Source organism: Vanessa tameamea, chromosome 19 (genome assembly GCF_037043105.1).
Source record: "Vanessa tameamea isolate UH-Manoa-2023 chromosome 19, ilVanTame1 primary haplotype, whole genome shotgun sequence".
NCBI classification, from domain to species: Eukaryota; Metazoa; Arthropoda; class Insecta; order Lepidoptera; family Nymphalidae; genus Vanessa; species Vanessa tameamea.
Window position 1 is genome coordinate 5095095 of NC_087327.1, and position 17585 is coordinate 5112679.

Genomic DNA, 17585 nt, shown 5'->3' on the forward strand with positions numbered 1-17585 from the left:
TAGTAAATATTTTATTATAAAAACTCCATTTTATTATTTTTATTTTTTATTTTCACATTTTATAATATCGGTGATTTTATACAAAAATAATTAAAACAAAAATGTATTTAAAAAGGATAACATTATAAATGATTCATTGATGGGATGTTTTAAAAAGGTTAATCGAGTACGTCGCTGTATAGGTAGATAAAAAAGGTTTTAAATATATTTTATTTTACCATGGAGCATGGGATATAAAACCGTTACACCCGAAAATAATTTGAAAGCTGCCTAGATAGTTAATTATGATATTTAAGTTGTTAGCGTGTGTTCCACCTGGTCTACCTATGCCTTGTACCTAGTCTTAGTACGGGGCCCGACCATCTTCTTAAGTTTAATAAGTCGTTTCAATACCAACATATATTGTATATATAATTTAATTTACATTCAATATAATTATTTATATAAATTATAATTTATTCATAAAAATATTTGATTTTAAACAACGAATAATCTTTTATATTTGTAAAAAATACAACGAATAAATGAAATTTTAATATTAATTAATGAAACGAAATTACAAAATTGGTTGATTATTTATAATAATTATCTCTTGTTTGAAGGTACAAATAGCAATACTTTACACAGATTATAAAAAATAAAAGATTTCGTTACCATTTTAAGATACAATAAATTAAGTAAAGAACAACTGTGGATATATTTACGTATTTGAAATAAAATTTACAATTTTTCTGCAAAATATATTTTAAAAAATAAGAATAGAAGTTACACGCATATCTTTGACAGGAAACAGAGGTAGAAACTCAAAAGTCAGCTCAGTAAAATGAGCGTGAAATGCTTAAATGTGATATGCGACGCTAATTATAATAATTATTAAATTTATAGTATACACGTATCAAAATGGCGTATCACCGTAAATCGGTTGACATTTCAAAAGTGAGAATCGAATTGAATTCTTACAGAATTAGACTGCTTTGTGCAAGACATTTACACATTGCAATATAGTTATAAAAGCAGGCAGTATGAGGAGTTTTGTACATAAATGATAAGTAGTATCTACATGATAAGCATACACGTAAGATACGATATCAACAAAAATCTTAATTTCTCAACAACTAGCTCGCAACTCTATACGAACCACAGTGATGAGAAAATCATAGATTAAGTGAGCCTACAATTTTTTTACTCCTCCTAGCATAAGCTATACACATTATTAATAATTCCTTCAAAAATAATTGCTGTAATTTATAAAAATAACTGAATGTATTAAAAAAAGAATTAGAAGATGTGCCATATATATATCAGCTGTCGGTCAACTTTTGATATGATTTTCAAAGTATTATATTTTGTGTATTTCTTGCATTGAACAATCACTAACTTATTAAGTATTTACAAATTATTGCCACTATTATTTTCAGTTATATTATCTAACGACCGGACAAAGTTTTCATTATCTATCACCGTATAAGCGTAATTCCTGTATGTATAAAGGTTTTCCAACTTTGCTTCCGTGTCTATGGCTCGAATTTTGAACATGACAGGTGGAACTCTGCCTATCCCGGACTCCTTTGTTAACTCAGCATAATATTCGTCCTGAGAAAATATGATAAATATTTTATTATTGCATTTTTTATTGGATATTAAAATAGTAAAATGATTAAAAACATTAATAATTAAAGTATAAAAATTCTAAATCACAATCGTTAAACAATGACCATGAAAAAAAATATATATAAGTATACCAAAATATTAAGAACAGTTGAAGTATACTACCTAGATCACTAGAATTTAATTTAAGGGTGGTTATAAGGCATGACAATTAAATTTGCATCTAGTTTTCACTATCGATTTTAAAATTAACCTTTCAGTTTAACTGCCTAGTTTTTCAATAAGCTCAGTTCATGCCTATTCTTAGAATAAGTCATCGATCGTTTTTTAATCGAAAAAACTTCCATTTCTTTTGAAATATGAATTTAATTAAACCCAAAAATACTATGCTATTATTTTACAACCACTTTTAAGTTAGTTATTTAATGTTATTTTATATCGTCGAATAATATTATGGGGCACGAGAGTCTCTGCTCGAGATTTATAGTTTTCGACATCGCATGAACGCCATATAAAGTTGGCCGATATTCTATGGAGATGGTATTATATGTTGTTGAAAACGCCGCTAGATGGCGGTGCAGAACATAAACTTCTATCACGTTCAACCGATCGCCATGATAATTGGTATATACCTAATATATATACTCTATTCCAACCATAAGAGGAAAAACACCAAATAAACAACATTTGACAGCAAATTGACGCGATGTCATTGGTCGAGAGCTTGATTAATCTATGATATTCTCTATGGATTTGAAAACATGGCGTTTTGTACATCGACTAAACCGTTATCGGAATTTTGAGAGTAAAATTAAAATAGATATAAGTAGTTAAATGTAATGGTGTTGAATTATAAATAAAGATAATATAATCATAAAATCTTAGAAGTGCACAATATACCTGAGTTTTTAGCAAATTGAATGAAATACGTAAATCTAGGGTTTGTTTATTTTTATTCCTGCTTCTATAGGAATAGGTTATACATTTCTTCATTCATTATTATAAGTCATGAAAGATAATAGCTAAAAAAAAATATAGGTATTAAAGTTAAACTATCATAACTATATATATCATTTAGTGTTTATGATCTTTATTTAATATGAAATTATTTTAATTTTCGTCAAACTTGGTATATTTATAAACTGTATTACACTATTATTCAAAGCGATCAATTTATAATGAACTTTATTAAGTACATTTTATTTCTCGTGGCGTTATATTTTAACTTAATCGTTTTAAAACGTCCGATATCTACTATAAATTGTGTTTAAATTTCTTACATAAGAGAATCAAGTGACACGTGTCGTGTTATATAAGGCGTTTTTAGGTTTATATAAAATTTGAACAAACAAAAAAATTTACTTACTTCTTTTTCCGCTAAAAAATGTATATCAGAAATAGGTCGACCTCTGGATATGATACTGTCAGCTCGCTTCTGCCATTCTTCTAACATCTCTTCTTTCGGTGGTAATGTGAAGTTACCTTTGATTAATGCTGTTGCGTATCGGGACTGTGGATTTCATTAATAATTATTTAGAAAAATCCTAAATAAAATAAATACCAGGTTAGATTCAAACGTCATACAAAAAAAGAACAACAGAGAATTATTAATATATATATATATTTAATCCTGGTCTTTTTTGTAAAAAATAAATGATTATTAGTTATTGTATTAGATGCTATTCAATTTATCCGATTTTAATTGATTCTTATTACATTTGTTATTGGTACTGGCATGAAGGTTAATAGCAAAATATAATTATCTAAAAACAAAAGAGGTATTATATATATACCAATAAGCTGAATAAAATATTTTATAGAATTTTTCTTTTATACAAAGAGATTTTGCATTCATACGACAACACCGAGAGACAATTAGCTGTGTAAATTTAGTAACAGAAGGCGCTGCTAAATTTTAATGTAAATGTACCTAATCTTTATTACACATATTTAAAGTAGAAAAGGTCGATTATACCATTGCTGAATTAAAATTATTTTGTAGTATCTAAAATATTGCTCTCTCTTTTGCCGCTTTTACATAAATAATAACACGTTTTATTGATTTGATTTGATTTCATGTTTTTGTTAAAAATTAAATTAAGATATTTTTAAAACTATACAGTCAATTTTAACTTTATCCAATCATTCATTCATTTAATTATAGTTTTATTTTTGAATATTTTCTATGAATATTTAAAGGATTCGTTAATTTTTACATTCAATCGCTACTAATATTATAAAATTTAAATAATTATATGTGACTTCAAATAAACGAGGTTTTGGTTAACTTACTCTAGGGACACATTACACTAAAAACGTTGTTGATAAAAAGGTTTCAAATAGTTGCCGAGTTATATAAGTACGTGATGAGTGATTACAATGTCACTACAAATACTGAGGATGTCTAGAGCATGCTGAAGATGTCTGAGGTGATTCTGCGCTTGAACTCTCCCTGGTCGTGTTACAATGCCCCTCAATCAGAAGAATGGAGATGCACCTGTATGTGCAAACACTTATGAATCTTAGTATATTTTCTTCGTGGTTTGCTGGGCCATCAGATCGCCTGGTGTCCAAAATCAGTAGGATATTATTATTCAGTGATTACCTCCAGTCACGGTCTTTTAAACTCTAAAGTAAAATAAAAATTGGTTATAATAACCTGTGCGTCTAATGCCACAACCAGGCAAGCTCGTACGACAAGTCCCATCACCAACATTGTGGGTTGATAAATGTTCACCATGTATTTATACAAAGGAGTTACACTTTGAGGAGTTAGGTTCAATCCACAACTTTCGTCCAAAAATGGATAATAATATTGAAAACCTGAAATGTTATTATAATTATAATAATAAATATTTTTTGATTATGGATATATTTGTAAATTAAAGTAAAATTATGTTTCATAGAAATATTTCCATTCGTTTAATAGATTAATTTAAACGATCCTCGCGAAGAATTACATCTAAAACTATTTAGGCATGAATATTCTGAATAAAACTTCAATCAACTTGTGTATTTCAAAATTTAAATATTTAAACGACAGTTTTCCTCAAACTAACCTGTACAATATATAACGTCATCAAGATCTTCATAACTTCCGTCCTTAAATATAGCACCAGTTTCATTGAACTCCTGTACATCGGGTTTTCTAATATAGTGCTTTGGAAATACTGTACGGAAGTTAATTTTAGAGTGGTGGCTATGAACAAGGGTTTTTGCGGCATAGGCCACATCTATAGCGATGTCCATGCCTGATGGTCCAGCGCCAACCACGAGCACTCGTCGACCTTTGTAACGTATCGGGTCTCTATAGTCGTGACTGTGTATAATGGAACCTGAAATTTTTTCAATCTTGTTATTGAGAGATTTTGTTCCTTATTCCTTTTAAGAACATTTTGAATTCGGATTCTCTTGCTTAGCTTCGTTTTGATCTGATCTAAATGTTACACATTCAAATCATATGCGTGCCGATACCGTTCTTAATCTGTTTTTAATAATTTGTTAAGTACTTTAATATAGATAAAAATAAAATTCCCGTAATAATAAATAGTTCTTAAATCATTTTGTTTCAAACATATTATTATGTATCCCAAATACATATCGAGGGTATTCAGGGAGAATCGGGTAAGTAGCGAAACTTTTATAATGAAAAAAAAAATATTTTTACTACTTTTACCTCAGATATATTATCTAACATTTTGGTCGATTAATTTAAGCAATAATTCATAAAAAGTCATAAAATTTTTAAAAAAGTGAAATTTGGCGTGAATGTATTGGAGTTATCTTGTTTTACCTGAGATGCAAAAAAAGCTGTAAATCTCTTAAACACACATTAATCTTTACCTACTACATTAAGAATAGTTTACTGTCCCGTATTATATAAGTTGATTTTATGATATTGTGTAAAAAAAACTATTATTAAAGTTTCGACAGTTATATGGTATTGCCAGATAAGAAATCGACAAAAACAAAGTATCCTGTTTCAAACAAAATTATTAAAAATTTTGCCCTTATTCAGTTCTGCCAAAATACCCGCGATATATAAAACACACGCCAGATATCAATAAAAAATAATAATAAACTACATTTGAGTGTGTTTATAAGGTGATTACGGTAGTTTAACAAATATAAATATATTTTCTACCAGAAAACTTTTCTTCTCCAGGAATGTTAGGCATATTTGGTTTACTGAAGTGTCCAGTGCCGACGATTACAAAGTCAAATTCATCCTCAAACTCCTCACCAGTTAACACGTTTTGATACTTGACGTTCCAAATGTCGTTAACTCTAGAAACTAATATAACGTTGTGTAGAAACTGAAATTAATGTTTTAATAAGTCAAAGTTAAGTTGATGTAAACTAATATCATCCAAACCAAACAGCATGCTCCATCAAGCTGCTCCAATGCGGGTTGTAACTACCAAAGTTGTTTATCTAAACACGAGGCAGATTTTAATTCGACAGATGTTTTCACACGGTGTTTTCCTTCACCGACGAACACGAGATTAATTATTATAAACACAATTTAAGCACAAGAGAATTAAGTGGTGCTTTCCCTTGTTTAAACCTTTAATCTTGGGTTAAGATTCACGAGTTCCAAACCACTCGACCATCTCGATTCTTCATTCATATATTTTACCCGAATAAAAAAAAGGATGTTATTAAAATTTTGCCAAACAACAGATTATATAAACACTAATATAAGTACATTTATGGAATATGTTTAAATTTATAAGAATCGTGTAATAATTCATAACGATGGAGTATGTATTTTTGCCGTAGTTGCATTTTGAACTAATCATTTTATAATGTTTTACTTATTTCAAAAATAATCATTATGAAAATTATAGAGAAGTCATTTCATATTGAAGATTTACAGATAATAATTTACCTTGATGTCTCTCTCTAAATCGAAATGCTTGGCGTAGTCTTTAATGTAGTTGTAATAAATTTTCCAGCTCGGAAACGAAGGGATATCATCTGGCAGAGGAAAACCTCGCAGCTCCATGGTAGGTTTTGGAAGATTGGTTCTACAATATAAACAACAGTATTATATATCTTTCGTTTATTTACCGGTGATCTGTAGTACAGGATTAAGCCTTTTCTTAACTCAGATACCCTTCACACATTCTTAACACAACATAATATGAAGGTACAATCTCTTTAGATATAAATATCACTTTTTAATTATGTAAAGTATATATTTTTGTGACGAGAAATTAACATTTTTATTATTATTAATATTAATTAATTAATAGATGAGACTGGCAAACGGACCAACTGATGTGATTTACATGCGCCATGAACCATAATATTTGTATCTTGTAGTTACACTAACTTACTTAACATTCAAACTGGAACAACGATACTAAGTATCGCTGTTGGCGGTAGACTATACATATATAGGATTGAGAATATTTAACAATCCTTTGATGTACCACTGGAGAAGAGGTTAGCCAAAACAAATTGTGCATACGAAATCTTAGAGGTTCTTACCCAGGTTTGAATCTACAATCAACAACACCAAGACTCTCGGATACTAGGCGGTTATCATAATCATTAAATTGAATGTACTAGTAAGTAATTGTAAGTACTAGTTTCTAATGTCATAATCAAGTGCAGTATTTAAGCAGAGGCATTATCAGCTGTATTGTTTCTTATCGTTATTGATAAAGGTTAAGTCGATATTATTATGTCTTATTAGACAATTGCATTTATTGGGCATGTAGCCTGTTTCAATTATTTACATTTACAATGGCTATTTATTTTACGATAAATATTAAAAAGCAACAGTGAAAGAGATTTCATGTAGGTAAGATAAAGGAAGTGATAAATGGAGATAATTGGTGTAGACTTACACCAAGAACAGGTTCGTGGAAGAATTTTCAATTAATCAAACGAGATTTGATAACCAGAAGCAATATTTTTTTTATTGCGGGGTTTTTAACAATTTACTATTATCGATAACAACGACAAAAAGTTTTTTTATAGGGAAGTTACATTACTACTAGGGTTGCTGAGGATTCCTCTTCCGCTTCCTCATAACGCAGAAGTTCCGCAATATTTTGGGTTCCTAAACCGTTACCGCATCCTCATCAATAAAAATTAAAAATCCTCTTCTGCTATCACTGCGAATTCGCGATGTTGCCGGGTCGAACGGGCGAGCGAGACCTTCTATGGTGGAAAAATAATCCGAAATATTCGGAGCTTTACGGAGCTGTACGGCTCCGACCTGCGGCGAGACCTATCTTCTCCTCCATCAAGTATACCCAGCGAACGACTTTTTAGCAATGCTGGATTAGTATAGAAGTATAGCAGAAGAGGATTAGTATATGATGAGCTAAGAAACCGGTTGTCAGGGGAAACAGCGCCCATATTATTTTTTATAAAAATTAACCTCCCTACAATTCATTTTGATTATTAGTATTCAATTCCTTTATTTTGATTAATAACATTCGACTTAAGTAATAATTAATAAAAAATTAAGACTGCATTCTTATTATATACTATATATCATTTCAATTCCTAAAATAAATTGAATCATACACACAGATTTAAAAAGCAGGGACATAGCGGGATGGATTTTCTTATGACTTTTTGTCATGAGCTGTGAACTTTGTATATAAAAACATTCTGTAGTATATTCAGCATCAGTATTGCACCCGGGCGAAGCCAGAGCGGGTCGTGTTTTAAATAATACTGTAATGCGTTTAGATTACATCAATATAGTGCATATAAAAATATGTAATAAGTAAGTAGCGTCATAATTACCAAACATGTCAGTTCCATGAGCTGATTATTAGTTTATTATTTATTAGCTTTATAAACTCACCTCAGATGCATATACATGCTGGTATGCAATGGTAGACCGTTTTCATCGTAGCCCACTCTAGAGTCATATCGCCATGTGCCGCCGACGTATCGAGTTGATTCAAGAACAACGAATTTGATACCTTCTTCTTTTAAATACTTGGCTGAAGTTAGCCCCGCCAGGCCAGCCCCGATTATACATACTCGAGGATTTGATATATGTGTCTATAGAAAAAGAAAGCAAAAATTACATAAGTATATGCTAAAAATAAAAGCAGGCAGTTTGGGTTGATGCATTTCGCATTTATTTATTTATTTTTATATAACAAATGCTTTTGATTCCAGTCACATAACCTCGTTTATCATATGAACATAGCACCTGTGAAATCTTGCTTTCTATCAATAATCGTGGTCTTTTTTTAAATCTTTTTAGGTTTTCTCTATCTAATCTTATTACTAAGGATAAAAAATAAAAAAATAACTTTTAAATTGATGAAATTAGTATATTATTAACTAACTTGCAATACAAGTAACGTAGCTTTAATATTCGCATGACAAAAAGTATTGGTAAAGTTAATTCGAGTGTGGTTGTTTTCAAATAGAACCGCCCAAACAATAGTTCCACATAATTTTCACACTTTATAGATTAGCTTGTCGGAAATAGTTATTTAAATGATAACAATAGTTAAATAATTGATGCAAAACTAAAACGATATAGTTTTTATTACATATTTAATTTAAATTTTGGTAACATTTTCTTACAAAATTTTAGCATACTTCATAAATGCACTAGCTGTCAATTTTCTTTCTATTGACAGGTGACAGCAACTTCACGTTGTACAGTACAATACAATCGTACAATGTTCATCGAATTTCTATTTTGCGTTATAGTAATTAAAAAATCAGTACGTAAAACCGAATGTAATCAAAATATTTATATTTATTATTGTACATAAATAATGTGACCTAATTATTATTTTGCGATAACATTATCTTAATATACAATGGCGTAAATTAACAAATACCGATCAATCATTGTGTAAACATCAATGTCAATGTTGAGGTTATATTTAATTATTATCAATTATTTGTAGTCTTACCATTTAGAACGATGAAATGTAGATCAAAACAAAGGAATTTTATATCGTCTTTTGTACTTATTATGTAACTTATATAATTATTTTCACTTGTTGCGAATTAAACGTTTAACTAAGAACAATGGAAGAAGAAAACTAAAATGAAACAAATGTTTAGTAGGTATTTAGGAATGGTATGACTGAACGCGTTCTATTGATAATATTATCACACAGTATTATGTAAATATCTTGTATCTGATTAAATTGCTACTAAAACGCATTTTATGATCTCGAACAAAGAGGACGCTATGACTGTCTATTGACTGAGTACTTAAATGGTATGGGTTCAAATTGTTCCGACTATCGGTAGTAACAGTGATTGTATTACGTTATTGGTACTAGCAATATAATTTTATGTTAAAATCTATGAATAGTTTCGAAATCTAGAAATACTAATGATATGTATTTTAAGTTGAAGTAATTGGAAGTAATTTTTGTATGATGCATATTCTTTTAGATTAACTGCTGCAATGGTTTACTGGTTAGCTTATAAGTTTTCAATCCCGATTGAGAATGATTTGATTTGTTTGGCTTTCGCCGTAGCCAAAATCAGTCGTACAGTTTATTATATCAACATTGTTAAAATGAAATATAAATCGGAAAGTAGTTATATTTTTGATCGATTCCATTTATTAATCATGTGCACTTCAATGTAAGTATATATACCTATCTTGCCGTAAAAATTGGCGAATACTAAATCCACGCTCTCATAGTGGTACTTCTCATAGTGGTAGTGTCACACTGCATACTTTCGGGTTGCAGCCGAGTGGTGCATCCGATCCCTAAAAAGGGCAACCGCTCAGACCCGTCCAATTATAGGCCTATAGTCATCATCTCCTTGTTCTCCAAGGTAATGGAGTCCATTATAAACTCTCTGTTTCTTCTGCATATCAATGACTTGTTGCAAATCGGTAACATTCACTGCTATGCAGACGACAGCACCGTAGACACCTCATACACCGGCCGTGCTAATATTTCTCGGGAAAACGTCGAAGAAAACCGGAACAAACTTGTGTCTGAAATCGAGTCTTCGTTAAACAAAGTCTCGAACTGGGGTCGGCTAAACCTAGTTCATTTCAACCTCAAAAAGAGGCAAGTTTGCGCATTAACTGCTAAAAAAAATACCATTTGTCGTATCTCCACGATTCGAGAACATTCCGTTAGCCGCCACAGCTAGTATCGGAATACTTGGCATCGATATTTCGAGCCTCGTTCAGTAACAGTTTTCGCCGGCGGTTTTTCCGAACCGATATGACTTGGGAACCTTCAAGAAAAGAGCGTACTCCTTCCTGAAAGACCGGCAACGCACCTGCAAGCCCCCGGTGTTGCAGATGTCCATGGGCGGTGGTAGTCACTTTCCATCAGGTGAGCCTCCTGCTCGTTTGCCACCTCTAACATTTAAAAAACGCCTTTTCATTATAAATAAATAAATATTGGAAAATCAGAAGTAATGACGGTAGCACAAACACTCAGACCCAAGACAACATAGAAAACTAATGAACTTTTTCTACATCGACTCGACCAGGAATCGAACCCGGGACCTCGGAGTGGCGTACCCATGAAAACCGGTGTACAAACTACTCGACCACCGAGGTCGTCAATTATGCTATAATAATTATAATTTTCAATAGAATAATATGTCTAATAAATATTATTAAGAATAGTGTCAATTTATCAATTTTTACGTATAAAGTAACTGTGGATTTTTTTTAGCAATGAATTAGATTTATAATTATAAATTAAATACTTTGCTCATGTAAGGATTTATTGACTTAGCGTAGTCAGAAACCGTGATGTTAAATGTTTATCTTTACATTTCGTGTTTGTACATTGATAGTCGGTATTTCTTCCAAAATTATCGACGTTATTGTGTATATACATGATATTGACGTAAGTATATTTTGATATGACGGGGAATTAAGTTTAACGCTGGTCAGACTGCATAAGTATACTAAATCCACTAAAATCATGTATAGGAGATTTATCTTGGATATTTACAAAAGTGTTCATAACCTTATATCTTCATAAATTATTAATATGGCCATAAGGTTAAGATTTATAATTTCTCATTCCTTATTTACAAAAATCAATATATAGGCCTTTTGTAAGCTATAACTTATAAAATCGCATTAGAATTGTTCATTGGTTGTATTGTTCATTACTGGTAATAAAAAATTTGGTTCTTTTATATGTACTAAAATCGTTTTATTCTTTGAACGCGCTAATTGCAACTACCAGTTGCATTTAAAGAATATTCTTCCATTAAACAGCACAATAATTAAGGAAGGTTATAGGACAGGCTATTTAACAACATGCTACGGTCTATGAGGGCGGAGTAGGAATGTTTAACGCGAGTGAAACCGCGCACAGCATCTAGTCTTTATTAATAAACGAAAGTATAATAATGCAAAAATTTGCAAATTAATTCGAATTTTAAATTATTTAATTAGTAATTACATGTCAAAATCTGTTATATATTATATAAACGCAAAAGTAAAAGCTTGTAAATATTGACTGCTAAGCAATATGAAGACTTGAAAAAGAAGAGCTTGAATCGGCTGTAACTCATGAACGTGTAACGGTTTTCAAGAAGAGTTGTAACAAATTTACGTTTTATAATTTTATCAACTATTTTTAGCGTAGATGGCTATGGAGAGCAGTTATTTTAAAAAAATGGTTTTTATACGTTTTTTTGAAGGCAGTGCTCAATTTCGCTAGCTTGGAATATTGATCAGGACATGGACAACTCTCTTAGACCTCGACATAGATTTATAGAAATTACGACTCAAATAGTTGATGACGAGAGTCTATTTAAATTAGTTTAGATTCAGAAGACAAAATCTAATAAGGTTACTTATAAAGATATTATAAAAATGTATAATTATCTCATCAAAATAATATAATGTGGTATTTTATTATATTGATCTGTTATGAGTTTACAAATTTAGTATACGAAATAATCAAGACCTTAACATATATAAATATGTATATAAGTAGATCCCTCTATGACAAAAACCTATGATAAAATTAAAAGTTTTGTAATAATGTTACAAAAAAAACCTTTTCTAAAATCCCCAAAGGTTCGCAAGGAAAACCTTCGCATTGATTTTTACAAAAGATCACTTGACAAACTCTCATTTCGCAAATGTTTCACTTTAAAATATTAGTTTTTACCTTCTAACGTAGCCTATCCATATAAAATAATTAATTTGTCACTTGTTTTTTTTTTAAATGGTCCTAAGATAAATAAAATAATAGCTTTAAAGTTAACTTCACAAAATACAATACCTTAGTTAAATCCAATGCCGAAACTAAGCTAATTTCAAGATATAAAACACAAAGGGCATATAATATAATCTTACTGCACATTATTTCACAAATATGAAGATTTAAAGTTCTAGTTCACACAAGATTGACGATAATACTGTGGTCCTTGACGTTGTGACAATTATTATATACGTGACCTCTATCATAACGACCTCTAAAGTATATATATATATAATAAGTTGTACTGATGTCTTCAATCCCGAACTTCTAAAACAATTTTTAATTTCAATATTTTTTTGTGTTACAATCAAGTTCTTAAGATACTTTAAAATATATATACATTGAAAGTATTTATGGTTTTATATTGATCACTTTTTATTGATCAATGATTGGTTTATTGAGTCATACGTAAAGTAATGTTTATGTTAAAATTTTAAGTTATCGATGCTAAAGCGCTTATTAATTTATGTGTGCTTGATTTAATAAATAAGTCCATAGTTCACCGTGTAGTATTTTACTATATACACAAGAATACACAAGAATACAAAAAAAAAATGAAATCTAAAAGTGCACGACTCATCATGAACCATGAATCGAAAAAAAAAACAATTCCACTTATTGTCAATTCTCAAAGTTAAACGAAAAAATAAATAAATATACTGACTGAGTAGGTAAGATAAGCCATTTGCAATATTTAAGAAGTACGGAATTTATCATCTATTTTAGTTCCGTAAACTAACAAGAGTACTAGTAATAAATATGTTGAAGTAAAGTACGTACATTCTCGGATGATACATGTTATCAGTCGAGCAATAGAAGGCGGAGAAAACTAACTCTTAGAAAGATAGTAGGTTAGTAAGATGTTAATTTAACCGCTATAAGTAGTAATATAGAGCCGAGATGGCCCAGTGGTTAGAAAGCGTGCATCTTAACCGATGATTTCGGATTCAAATCCAGGCAGGCACCACTGAGTTTTCATGTGCTTAATTTGTGTTTATAATTCATCTCGTGCTCGGCGGTGAAGGAAAACATCGTGAGGAAACCTACATGTGTCTAATTTCAACGAAATTCTGCCACATGTGTATTCCACCAACCCGCATTGGAGCAGCGTGGTGGAATATGCTCCATACCTTCTCCTCAACGGGAGAGGAGGCCTTAGCCCAGCAGTGGGAAATTTCCAGGCTGATTGTGTGTTTGTGTAAGTAGTAATAAAAAGAATAAAATAGATAATGAATGATTAAACTGAAAATAAAAAACATTAAATTGGTACAACCGTTTAGGACAAGCTCAGTTAAATACACACACACGTACAGACGGTTCATATATAATAGATAAAGATATATAGGTAGTATATATAGAGAAGCATACAAGGCTTTCGTATACACATATAATTGTACATAATTAATCAAATATTAAAATACATACACAATTTGTTCATAACTCATAACATCATAACCCATACTGTATTTAAAAAATCTATGAAACATATTTTGATTTTAACATTTTATTAACATCAAAAAGGAAAGATTTTACTGGGAATATATTGAACTTATTCGAGATTGAACTAACAAAATGCGTCCATCGGTCAGGTTATGGAAGCGCAAATTAGATTCACAAGGGGCCATTCGCTTCGACAACTGTATTATATTCTAAATTGACCATGAAAAAGAATTTTAGCGGAGCCTGCCCCCAAATACTACAGACTATGGAAAAAATAAAAATGTTGTTTATTTTCTGTATTTTTTATTGAAAATTTGAAGAAAACATGAATTTGCACGCAAAGTTAAAGATTTATTAGATGTGCTTGAATAAAATAGAGGCATATGCAGTGTAATTCTCTAAGGATTCACTTCGTTCACTCGTGATATGTTGACTTAGGGCAATACGCCATTTTGATCCGAATATCCTATAAATTTTATAATTATTATAGTCAATATCGTATATCACATTCTGGTATTTTACGCTCGTGTGATCGTGGTGAGTTGTAATTTTCTTTATAAGGATATCTCTATTGAGTATAAAACATAATAAAAACAGTTATAGAAAAGTCGATAATATTTTATTTTAAAATATTAAAAAGTAATTTTGTTTTAAAATATTAAAAAATAATTTTATTTTGAAATATTCAAAAGTAATTTTATTTTAAAATATTAAAAAGTAATTTTATTTTAAAATATTAAAAAGTAATTTTATTTTAAAATATTAAATATTGTGTTTTTACGTTTTATCTGATTGTTTGACGTATACTTTATCTAACCCTCGCCTAGATTAGCCAGACGAACTTGAGGGTTCTTCGAATCACCGCCCATTCACTAGCGCGGATTTCAATTTGATTCATATTTTTAATATTCATAATTTTATATCATTCATGTTATTCAATTTAATTTTTATTGTGCCAAGAATTTTAATAAAATAAGTAATATGTATGAAGATACATAACTTTAAATGCAATATCAATTTGTTAAAAGCGTGCTCTGTACTTCTTAACTTAAGATAAAAATTTAAAAAGCCTCTCTAAAAAATGCCTTTAATTTAAAAAAAAAAAACTTGAAACAAAAGAAACAAATAAAATCGGCTGTAAGTGAAAGAAATGAAAACTTTTAACGTCAAAATGTCAAACGTTTAATTGAAAATTTACACATGAAAAAGCTCAACGGAAACGACCTTAAAATGTATTATATTTACGACCAAATTTTGAATAATTTAAATAAAATATACAGTTATTAATAAAAACTTTATTTTAATTGATTTGTTTTAAATATTAATAGACACGAGTTACATATATTAAACACTTCCAGTCATTCGTGTAGAGTAAATTCCAGTCTGATTATGTGTTATCAAACTGGAATGTCGTCGAATCGTCGCTCAATGACGAGATGCTTGCTGTATTAAATTTTCTGTTAATTGATAAATACTTGACCATCGATGTGAATAATCGAATGTTCATACATATGTGTTCCTCTTTCTTCAAAGTGAACTTTATCGTGTAGCAATAACGTTTAAATTTGTGTAACTATTTATTGTCAGGGCTTGAACCGGAGGTGACCAATACGATAGAATGATTTTGAGGAAATTTTATGTCTTGTTAAGCATAGGAGACTGCTTTAAATTGCTCTTAAAATTTATAAATGTGTTTTTAATAACTGCAAAATCAAAGGTACTAAAATAAGTTACAACTAGGTCAGATAATAATTAATCTTTGTACTTGATTTTAAATAATATCATCATTCTAAATTTCATTTAAGATTATGCAGTAATAAGGTAATTATTATATTAAGCTTTTAAAATAATATATATTTGGAATTAATATGCGAATTAATGTAATATGTGTTTATGAATGATGATGCGTTTGCTTTGGATGCTGCGTATACATTTGCGATAATCGAATAGATTAAAATAATTTTGAAATAGAAAATGAATAAAATAATATTTATTCAAAATAAAAATATTTGTTAGTATCTAGATAATATAATATTGTTTCCTCGTAATAATTTACAACTCCCGAGCACGTAGTAAACATTGGGCAAACATTTATCTAAAAGAGAGGTAAACTACATGAAACAAGTGATCATTAAAATGATAATAGTCATGCGTATTAACACAAAACTTTGAACGGAAACCGCGCTGTTACGGTTTCCTTTGTCCGGTGCACGGTGACCGCATCCAAAGAGTTTGTGAAGGTACATCTTGTTTATACACGTGGAAAGTGCACACTTGAATTGCTAAAATGCGTAAAACGAGATATTTAGAAAAATTTATATCGCTTTCATAAAATATTCATTTATAATAAAATAATATATTTGTATAAAAATAAAGCGGAAAACTGCATGTTTTGGATGAATTCTGCCCCATCTGTTTCCCTTGAAACTAAAGAGGAGAATACAAAATTATATTTACAATTATCTCCAGACTTCTTACGGATAAAATTTATACAAAAACGTGAGTCCCGTCTCGCCCCAATAAAGTTGAAATTTCTAAAAATCCTTAATATACCTTTAGCATAAATTTAATGTCCAATCGGACCAATAGTGTTTAAAAGCTCGTGATAAGTGTTTATTCGCTTACACATTACGACTACGTATTAATTTAATAATAATTAATATATATTTAGGAACAACAATTTAAAATATTAAAGATGTTTATTCCATAATAAAGTTCTCAAGAAAATAAATAACAATCGTTCGATGGCAGTACATTATGGAAGCGGGAGCGCAATTTATCGAGGTAATGGAAAAATTCCATGGAAATCGTCGCCTCGCTTTCGCTAGGCTTACAGGAGTATATCGACCCTATATAATAAGCTACGACGGGAAGAAAATGCATCTCCAAAGATTAGCACTTGCTTTGAATCTCTAATAAATGCCAAGTATTATTATGCTTCTCGATAATATGTTCAATAAATGTCGTCTTATTTTTATTTCACTTTTCTTCGATCGTTATTTCGAACAAATAAATAAGAAAATCGGTGTCCCTTCGCTTTCGAACAATTAGGTGAGCTTATGTATTTTATATTTCTGTTCATGAAAAAGGAATTCTTAGACATCTCGGACAAAGGTGTCTCGATTCGCGACAATGCGGGTATTAGAAATGCCCTTACAAAGCCGGTTAAAGCCTACAAGCCGGTCACCGAATGAGTTCCGGACATCGTGAGATTACCGCACAAAGACTGGCTTATTGGAATCTTCTATATCTATGGCGTGACTTTTATTTCATCTATTGCTAATATGATATTTGTAATTATTTATTAAATTAGGTAAATTGTCT

The 17585-nt window shown here is 30.1% G+C and overlaps 1 protein-coding gene across 2 annotated transcripts; it reads right to left on the reverse strand.

Moving 5' to 3' along the window:
- Nucleotides 1–525: 525 nt before the first annotated feature.
- Nucleotides 526–13001, reverse strand: LOC113396076 (senecionine N-oxygenase-like). Of its 2 annotated transcripts, none has more exons than XM_064217885.1 (8): nt 12843–13001; nt 8441–8643; nt 6500–6638; nt 5753–5924; nt 4668–4943; nt 4268–4431; nt 2975–3118; nt 526–1593 (listed from the first exon to the last, which is right to left on the reverse strand). In XM_064217885.1, exons 1-8 carry the CDS (start codon nt 12921–12923, stop codon nt 1390–1392), a joined length of 1383 nt encoding a protein of 460 aa, XP_064073955.1. In that variant the 5' UTR covers nt 12924–13001; the 3' UTR covers nt 526–1389. The 2 variants fall into 2 exon arrangements, with proteins under 2 accessions (XP_064073955.1, XP_064073956.1); XM_064217886.1 differs by lacking the exon at nt 12843–13001 and adding an exon at nt 9519–9676.
- Nucleotides 13002–17585: the final 4584 nt, after the last annotated feature.